General features: G+C 37.2%; 1 protein-coding gene across 1 annotated transcript; it reads left to right on the forward strand.

Moving 5' to 3' along the window:
- The first annotated feature begins 4,936 nt into the window (after window positions 1-4,936).
- Window positions 4,937-9,884, forward strand: LOC103723912 (mitochondrial import inner membrane translocase subunit TIM8). Its single transcript, XM_008815004.3, has 2 exons — window positions 4,937-5,010; window positions 9,527-9,884. The coding sequence occupies exons 1-2, from the start codon at window positions 4,975-4,977 to the stop codon at window positions 9,713-9,715; spliced, it is 225 nt and encodes a 74-aa protein (XP_008813226.1). The 5' UTR covers window positions 4,937-4,974; the 3' UTR covers window positions 9,716-9,884.
- Window positions 9,885-10,130: the final 246 nt, after the last annotated feature.

Below are 10,130 nucleotides of genomic sequence, written 5' to 3' on the forward strand. Positions count from 1 at the left end.
CCTTCTGCCGGTCTCCTCCTCTTTGTCCCATAGTTGAAACAGAGGGGAGAATACCCCACAGAGGATTTCCCCACTCCCTAAAATTTTATTAAAAGGGGCCACTTACCTGGATTTTTGCTGGTTACCGTTGGGCAGTTCTCCCCCTGGTAGTCCCTCCTTCCTCTTGGAGCTTCAGGGCTCCTTTGCCTTCGGCTCCAAGGCTTCGGCTCTCTCACTCTCTCGTTCAGTATTCTAGGGGGTCTGTCCCTTGGGGTTGCCGGCAGAGGCTTAAATAATTTGTTTAGAGGATGAGACCCCCCCCTCTGAGAGGTCCCATCCTCTCCATTCCTCCCTGCTCCGGGACTGGCCGCCGCCCCCCCTGTCTCCGGCGCGCCGGCATCGGCTGCCAGCAGGGGGTCAGGTAACCCTTCCCTGTCGGTCTTATCCCTTCGTTTTTTTTTAACCATTATAATAACCATTATAATAATACTGCCCACAGTGAAATTTGGGCCCAAACCCTTAACTGGGCCTACTTCTTATTGGGCCTAGTAGGTTGTGGGCCCGGACATTACAGTAGACCTGTCTCACACATGCATTATCTATTATATTCTTAAAAATGAACCTCTTGAGCAACTTTGTTTATGAGAATCTTGACTTCAATTTTCAATTTCCAAATATCTATTATCTTTCTTTCTGCATTGTGCATTTCTCAATCCCATAAGGTGCTGGCACAATTGATTAGAGCATATGACCTGAAACCATATGATGGAGGGTTCAGATTATTCCTCTAAAGTTTATTATTATTTTTTATTTTTTTAACTACATGCACATCTGCCATATTCTACTCGCTATATATGAAGGTTAGTCGAGACATATAATAAAAACACATCATTTGCAAGCAAGTGGCAAAAGCAACTCTAGACTAGGGATGCAATATTGTTGGAAGTCCATTTTTTGTCCTAGTTGTACTAGGATTTTATTTCTAGTTTATCTTTGTTTTTCTATTCCAGTACTAGTCGAAATAGTTTGATTTTTAGTACTAGTCCTACTTAAGTTAGGTTGAGCCTTAAGTTTAATATATTCGAGTTTGTTTTTTTAGTTGGAGTGGGATAATAATATTTTGGTCTTTTAGTAGGAGATCTTAATGTTTTTGTCTTGTGGTGAGAGAGAGTCTGTGGTTTTATAAATAGGGAGAGAGAGTTACATGAAGAGTCAGAAAGAATTCTTTTTTCATATGGAGCTCTTTAGTGAGGCATCTTAGTGAAAAGAGTCGAACTCTTTGTTTCTGCTTTTATTTTTTTTAAATAAATTTATTTTTCTCTCCTTAATTTTTTTCTTCCACTACTATTGCTTAATTTATTTGGTATTTGTTCTAGATCCCAAGCTAATACGATCGATCTAATCTAGGTAGCGTGCCTCTCTACATAGTATCAAAGCAAGGTTGAAATATGAACAAATGGGGTATAGTTTCGATCAGATTTATTAGGAGCATAATTTTTGGAGCGACAACTTGATTTGTTGGAGGTTTCTATGTTTGTAGCTCGACGTAGTTGAAGAACTTCCAGTAATTCGTATACGGTGCTGCAAGAATGTGGACTCTTATTTTAGTGATCCAAAGGTGAATCATCATAGTTGATGCTCCACCATCTCTCTCAATGGGTTCAACATGCCTAACCCCACGAATATTCATATGGTTGCTTTTGTTACCACTGCTTCTCTCCATTAGTTGAACAATACATGTTATCCAATTTGGAAGTCTATTGTCAAGTCTTATTTAATCGGATAAAATTTATGGGATATCTTAGATGAGTTAGGGAAGATACCAAAAAAATATTCTCAATAATGAAGTTGCAAGAAGAAAGTAGAATTTGAAATCAAGTAAAGTGATGCGGATTATTCAAATTTCAGTTAATAGAGAAAATTATCTCCATATTCAGTCCACTCAAGTTCTAGCAAAGTTAGATATTACAAACAAAAAGTATCTGAAAAGGTTCCCAACTTTCCTCAAAATCTAAAAGAAGAGCAAAATTAGTTCAAAGATGAAGATTTGAAGTAGGAAGACCTAAATGCTAGATCAAATTCAGAAGTCTCAAAGGCCGAGATGGCACGGCATGCGGTCAAGTAGTGGGCAGCTGAGGCCGAGCAGAGAGCCCTCCAAGCTCGAGAGGAGTACAAGGCCTTGGAGGCATGTCAACAAGATATCACCATAACCATAGCTAACTCCTTTCTACAGAGCTTCTATGACTGCAGGCATCAGGCGGTGAGGCTCATGCCTAAGGTCGATTTCAGTTGCCTCAGCCCTTCCGTAGAGGATGGCAATGGTGATGCTGAAGAGGTAGAAGGGGACAAGGTCGAGGAATGGCAAGACGGGTGCTGAAGGAATGGGGTATCGGGAAGAGATTGCCACCTACCTCCCTCCTCCTATGGCCGATCTCCCCTAGGCTACTGCAACCAAGGCCCCTCCATCGGATCTTAAGGATTAGGCCTTGGTGTAGGTCTTCTTTTCTTTGCTTCTTTGTGCGACTATAGAGGAGTGAGATGAGGTGGAGGGTGACTTCTTGAGCCTGGTGACCTTGCTAGAATCATCGACTTTATAGAATTAGAGCACCGCAAGCATGACCTTCTTCGGAGCCATCAACCATATAGGACTTAGTATGGCTAGCTTGTTTTTTTTTTTATGTTTTTATACCGATTTTGTAAGGCTGATAGACCACCAAGCTAGTTTTATCCTATAATTGGACTCAATCAATAAAAGTAATTTCTTTTCATTCATACCTTGTTCTTGTCTCATTGAATCAATGCTTTTTGCCGAAATAACTGAGGTCATCTCATGGACATTCGAGTCGGCCGAGCTTAAGCCAGAATGCCTTTTGAAGTAGCCTAAGGAGTAATTACTTTGATAGTTATTTAGGTTGGCTCTTCCTAAGGCTGAGGTGAGGGACTCCTTCCTATAAATCATCAGAGTTCTACCACCCCCCACGCTCTCAGCATTGCTAGATTGAGGTCGACCACTTTGATCTCTTGCAAGCATAGGCATGTTGATCGGGAGTACCCTAAGATTTTGCTCCCTACATCAAGACCCGTAGGTTGTAGATTTGTTGGCCGAGGTGATGAGCTTTAATACTTCCTAGCAAGATAGAGCATTTGGGGTTGGCTTAAACCTTAGTCTTCCTTGTTTGTCATCACTTTTACGTCGACAAATCATGCCCGCTTTGTCATCGCTTTCAAGTTGGTGGGTCATGCCCACTCTGTTGTTGCTTTTAAGTTGGTGGATTGTGCCTGCTCAATCGTCACTTTTGAGGTTGGCTTCTCACCTTGGATCTCTGTGCCCAACCTAAAGAGGCTAGGTTATTTAGAGTTCAACTCGCAAGGTCTTCTGCTAGTTGGATTCTTTGGATAGCTATCATTTAGCCGATCAAGTTGAGTATGCCCCATCCGAGCTTAATTTTTACTAGATCTTTTCAACAACTCTTAGCTAGTAGAACGGAGGTCCCAGTTATTTCTAGGTTGTCTCCTTAGCCTCTTAGACTTGCAGGCCGGTGGCCTCTTGGAAAGAGATGGCATCACAAGAAAATGAAGATAATTACATCACAAAAAAATGATATGTTATTCTATCTAAGTGATGTTATAGCAAAGACAACAACAATAATGACTATCAAGTATCAAATTATAGAGATTTTATAAAACTATGCCAATTATTAATTATTAAATAATTGATCATATATCAAGATATATGAGTAATATCTTTTATCAATAATTTTGATCACCAAGAGCATTACTACATGTTAACACCATATAAATAATTTCTTTATTATTGCATGGTGGCAAGCCGTCCCAAAATTAATGAGGAAACATACAACATAGAGTCAAGCATAATAAACTGGTATAATTGTGAAAGAAAATCAAACACCAATAGACACAATCCCTAGACTAGGAAAATCTATATACAACATGCATGATGATGATTGATTCTTTTCAAGTATTACTAGACTAGGTATTACCAAAGTATTATAAAATGGAAAGATAAGGAAATAAACACCTAAATAATGAATAACTATGCATTGGCTTCCTTATCCTACTCTTCTATTTCTTAATTGTTATTTGCACTGCTTAATTTAATAGCAATAAATTATTATTATGACTTTTCATAAAATGGTATTTGAAAATTATTAACAAAAATGGTCCTAAATATTTAATAAAATAGCTATATATCTTCTCAGATAAATCAACGCCACAGAGGCTTATAGGTCAAAAAATGTCACCAGCATCGATCCTAGTGTAATTTTATTTAAATTTTCAAGATAAAATATATTTTTGAAAAATATAATTTAGTTTTTATGAATGGATTTGTGAGAGTATCTCTATCGTAGACCAAATAGTATTCTGAGATCATCTCTACATGGAGTTGTTTCGCATATCCAGAGTTAGGTTTAAAAGTCTATTAGTTAGTATTTAAAGTTAAGGATATGAAATCAGTCCTTTACTGATATAATTTATCTATATAATAATTCTTAATTGATATAGTTGATTTGGTATATCATAAAATAATAATATGAATGATGCAATTCATATAATATAATTTATAAATATAATATGATATATAACTCATACTCTAGAGGATCAAAATATATATATGCTTTCGTATACAAATATTTTAGACCTTCTAGACCAAATCCAATAACTCATATCTTTATTTTTCAACCACTAAAATTAAATTTGATAGTGGGTTTAAAGTTCTTTGTTTAGGTGTTGTGTGCATAATAACAATTTTTTTTTTCCATCAATTTCTTCGAGAAACAAGTGAGTAGGGTTCTCCATGGGGATGGGTCAGGTTCCTCAAGCCCAACCTAGCCTGACACAAACATTTTGGGCCCGGTACAAGGCCTTGTAGGCCATTACAGCTATTTTGGGCCCTACAATTACAAGTGGGGTTTTTAGGGTTTTATGGCGAGCAATCTAATGATCTAACCCTAGGGTTTGCCGAGAAGAGTTGAGATGGAGAACTCCGCCGAGCTGCAGCGATTCCTCGAGGTTAGATCCACTGCTTTCTTCTTCTATTCTCCTAAAATAATCCGGTGTCCCTAGCACGATTACTTTTCCCTGCGGCTGAACATTCCTGAATTTTACTGAATTATATTCAAAAATTCCATTTTTGATGCAATTTTCGAGTGCTGCGCTTTTGCTAAATCTCTCTCTTTAGTGAAATTCAGGTAGGTTTTTTCATAGAAAAATTCTTTTTAGGTGGCTGTTTTCAGTACATCTGGGGACTTGGAATTGTGGATTTGGGAACAACGATGGCCTTGTGTTGGAGTTCTTAAGATTCCAGTTTCTTACCTCGCTGCGATTCAGTGCTTTCAGAGTTAGCTTTTCCCACGGAAAGGGGTAATGTTAGTTTCTTTTTCGGTCTAAAGCATGTCTGAAAAGCCTATCGTTTTGCCCTCCCTTTGTGCTTGCTTATTCCAATTTCCCATTTGTTCGTGATCGGTAGAAGTCTTGGACCTTACAGCACCGGCCTTAATGACAAAGACCAAGAGGAAAGAAAGTGATCGTAGTTCACTTTAAAGACTTAGCAGTCTTTCTACACTGATCCAGTCCTTGTTTGCTCTGCCTCAACTAGAAAGAGCAAGTAACAGAAAACACTAGATCAAGACTGAAACTCTAGCAACGAAAAGCGAATCGGGCTCTTCTGAACCGCTTACTGGGGATTTGACCCTCGGAAATGGTAGGTTGACTGCATGAATGAGTCGAGATGGCAAGCACAGTTCCTAAGCTTAGTAAAGAACCTTTGGTATGCGGAGATTTTTCCCACTCAGGCTCATTCATAGGAGGTGTAAGGTGGAAGGAAGAATAGTCTTTGGGCTTGGATATAGGTCTACGAGAGATTTTTCCTGCATTTTTTTGAAGCTAGAAAAAAGATATAAGGTGTCTATAGCCCTAATGGAAGGCTCTCTCTAACAGATGTGAGCATTACATCACAAACTTGTCCAAAACCCACTTTTGTTGTCAAGGTGATTCGCTTGACATTTTAAAAAGTCTTCTTCATATTTGAATCTAGACCTAAGGGCTCAATGGGCAGAACGATAATGGAGGTCAGAAAAGCTTTAGCAGGAAACAGTTTTCATTGCAAAGGCAGCTGTTCAAGGAGGCATGTTGTCGAGAAATTGCAAGGAAAACTCGATTGGAATGATGAAAGGAAGATAAACGGATTGAGGACTTGAAATAAGTTAGACTAGAGAAGGATACAGCTTTAGGAGATATATAAGTGGATAGAATATGTGGTTAAGGACCTGAGGTCAATGGAGATTAGTTTTTTTTTGCAAAAGGTTCTTTGTGCATTGGATTTAATGTTGGAAGGAGAAGAGAAATGTTTGGATGATTTTGAGTAGGATTATAGAATGGTGGATGAAGTGAGATGTGCATATGATAGCCAATGGCCTAGATTTATGTTGTGTGTTGGAATGCTGGTCTATGTCATACAAGAATGAGGATGTTTTAAGTAGATACATAGTAATGCTCAGAAGGGTAGGTGAGAAATGGCCATAATGGAGAAGATTTTAACTTTTTAAGCATTTTTAGCATTGGATTGAATGGAAATGTTTAGACATGGTGATATAGTAGGCCATAAACAGTGTCAGTGAGAAGGTCTTGAATTCATATTATTAAGTTAGTAAAGAGATAGGAAACCCAAAGAAAACTTGGATGGATGAGTACAAACAGATTTTAGATATTTTCTAGTTTGAGGGGTTTCGGATTTCAATAGGAAGTTAGGAATTAACTAAAGGCAAAGAAGGATCCTTAAAGTTGATTCCTAATTGAAAAATTTATGAAGTTTTCATATTTCAAGTGTTGCACTATTTGTACATCATTCATGGAAGGTTAGCATGATCTATGGAGGGTTGGGCTATTCATCAGGCACCATACCGAAAGGGAGTGGCTTCATGAATGTAGTGCTATGCATAGATTTTCCTTGTAAAAAGCCTGTCCATGGCTAAAGAATTTTATTGTAACATATATTGGGAGTTTTGGTAACCATTTGAAGATCTGTCTCATAGGCACGCATTGTATATATGACCCTTAATGAATATTAGAATATGTTTCTCTTTTATAGCTCTGAATCGTGTCTGAAACAATGTGATTCATATGAAATTATTAGGTTTTGTGATCTCAAGAGGAGAAAAATAGGTGTTTATTTGGGATGTTTCGTTTCACTCTTTTTCAGATGACATCATATTGATTTTGTAAATAATGGAGGATCTCATGTGCAGTAAAATTTCATCCAGTATGTTTTAAACTAAATATCTGAATCCATATCTATAGGAAGCATCAACAATAAGCATTTTATTATTGTATAGGAAGTTAGGAACATCCTTATGTCAAAGCTGCATTATCTGATCTTCTTATTGATCTCTTAATTGGAGCTTACAAATTCCTTATACTTTATCCACATGATTATAAATGCGCTCAAAACCAGTCATCTGCTTGTCCACATCTCCCATGTAAGTCAGACAATACCCATTCTGTCCTCTTTTATCCTTATTTTGTGTTTGTTTAATTTATCAAGTGTCTGCTCCAATTTGAAGAAGTACATGATAAGATCTGCAAGGGAGAAATAATGAGAAACGTTATTGTAGGAAGAGGCCTTATCCATGTTCAGAGGAAAAAGGCTGATGATTTGAGGGGGTTCATAGAGTTAATGGTCCCTGAAGATATCCATCCTCTCAAATACCCTCTCTCATGAATCTCTGGCTGAATTTCAACATACATTTGATTCATCAATGTCTGTATTGCAGATCTCTTCCCCCTTCATCTAGTCCATTCACCACTGTGAGAGGTCTAGTTGGCGCTGACAAATCAGATCCAGATTCCATTTGGATTCCACAATATTCCCCTGCTTGCTTAATCAGAACAGCCTGTTCATTTAATTCAGGGTCTTTAACATACATTTGATTTATAAATTTCCATATTAGAGATGTGTTCCCCTTTCGTCTAGTCCATTCACCATTCTGAGTGGTCTACCTAGCACTGACAGATTGGATCATATGCCATTTGGATTCCATAATATCAGGTCTTTAACAGGCAATTCTCCAATTCCTTCTCTCTCTCCCTCCCTCCCTCACCCCCCCCCCTCTTTCCCTCCCTGCTTTCTAATGACGACTTGCCAACCCAACAAATATGTGCCTTAACAATATCTTGATTCTTCCATATAAACCTTCTCGCTATGATCTCAATTTCAGTGGGGGCACTAGCTTGATTATGAATTAGGACTGCCATCAATATTTCACCAAGCCACTCGGACATCACCAAGTCTTTCTTTTCCCATATGCTTATTTAAGATGCTAGGACCAATGTAAAGTGCTCAAAACTTTCTCAATAATGAAAGATGACCCAGATCTTTGCTTGCACCTTGCTTACATCAGGTTATTCGTTATTCTTGTGGTTTTTATACTTTCTTCATCAGCCGTGTGATTTATGACATGGAAATAAAGTTATATATGCACTAGATAATGATGTTGTCAACATAGTAAAAATAAGCGAAATTGCTCATTTGCATTATTTGAATTGTCCAAACTTTGTTTTTTTTTTATTTTCTAAAATGATGAAAAGGATTGCTACTTTCGTATTCAGATAAGATATTCCTGTTGGACATGTTTGTAACTATGTTATAAAAATTCAGTGTTTTTCCACAGGATCCTGTGATTTCTAATTTGCTATCCGTCATTATGATGAAAGATTGAGAAGAAAATGTAATAACATTGTTTTATTATTTGAGATTCAATTTCTGATAACTACATGTTCTTCAAAATTTCTAGCATTAATTAGTGATTTTCCTTTCAAGTATGAACTTTGTAACAACAAAGAATATGCATACATGCATGCATAGATACATATACATACACACACATATAGGAAGTTTTATATAATCTGCTGCTCTATTTTTGTTTTGCAAATTTGGGCCACTTCTCTCTTTTCTTTTTGTCCAAATTTTCAGTTGCTTTTTCCTCTGGCAGCTGGCACATGGATAATCTTCAGCCCTTTGATCTTTATATACTCAACAATGTGCATTAGCTTTTTAAATATGTGGATTCAACTCTGCTTAAATATATGGCTAGAAAGTATCCACTAGAACTAGTGGCAGAAACATCTAAAAATTTTAATTTAGGCCCATTCCTACTAAAATGTTGCCTTAATCTGCAAGAACACGACAACAACAAATGGGGCCTGAATCTGCAAAAAGGCAAATAATGTGGATTGGATTTTGTGAAGTTTCAATGTACATAAATGTGAGTGTGTTTGTACATTTCGTGATTTTGGGTAGCAGATCTTTCAAATACACAGTGCATGAAACACAAATATTGTGCTCTGTGCATTTCCTTCTTTTAAAGACATTTATCATATTGCTACAAAGGTCCTAAGTCACCATTGTACCAAAAAACGTCCTTGTTCACCATTACCAGTACATGTTTAAGAAATAAAAATCTTTGTTGTTTACTGAGGATACAAAATGCATGACATCAAAAATTTGATTCAAATGATTGAAATTCTGCAGCAAGAGAAGCAGAAAGCTATGGTTAGCGAGATGGTGGGCAAGATTACTAATGTATGCTGGGACAAATGCATTACCAGTACTCCCGGCAGCAAGTTCAGCTCCAGTGAATCCACATGCCTTACCAATTGTGCTCAGCGATATGTGGAGATGAGTGTTCTCATCATGAAACGATTTCAGTCTATGCAGTAAACCATCATCTTTTTGGCTTACGGGTTTTACCCATCTAGCATTTCATCGTAATTCAAGAGTCATATACTTCTGGAATACAACTTCCATTTTACTTAATATTTGACATTGTTTTTGCTTGTGTTTTTCTGGTCATATTCTTATAATAGTATATGCATATATTGGTAATCAAGATCAATTCATTTATCATATAAAAAGTAGCAGAAAATCAATATATTTGCTGCTGTTGGAAATAACAGAGTATTATATCTAAGAATGTATTATCATAATACATGGTAAGGATCCAGAAGGCTCTGCGTATGTTGTTACCCCCAAAATCTAAGTCGTAGATACTTGACCTTTGATTATATACCTGGTTTTTTTTGTGGAATACCTTCAAAAGTTCTTCAAGCACTTCTATCTTTAAAAAAAATCAGGT

The sequence above is a fragment of the Phoenix dactylifera genome, chromosome 9 (assembly GCF_009389715.1).
Source record: "Phoenix dactylifera cultivar Barhee BC4 chromosome 9, palm_55x_up_171113_PBpolish2nd_filt_p, whole genome shotgun sequence".
NCBI lineage: Eukaryota > Viridiplantae > Streptophyta > Magnoliopsida > Arecales > Arecaceae > Phoenix > Phoenix dactylifera.

Excerpts from the sequence above, each read along its gene's own strand:
- LOC103723912 (XM_008815004.3), top strand. The coding sequence starts at position 4,975 with ATGGAGAACTCCGCCGAGCTGCAGCGATTCCTCGAG. Across the intron at positions 5,011-9,526 it reads AGCTGCAGCGATTCCTCGAG|CAAGAGAAGCAGAAAGCTAT; the intron begins GTTAGATCCACT and ends GAAATTCTGCAG.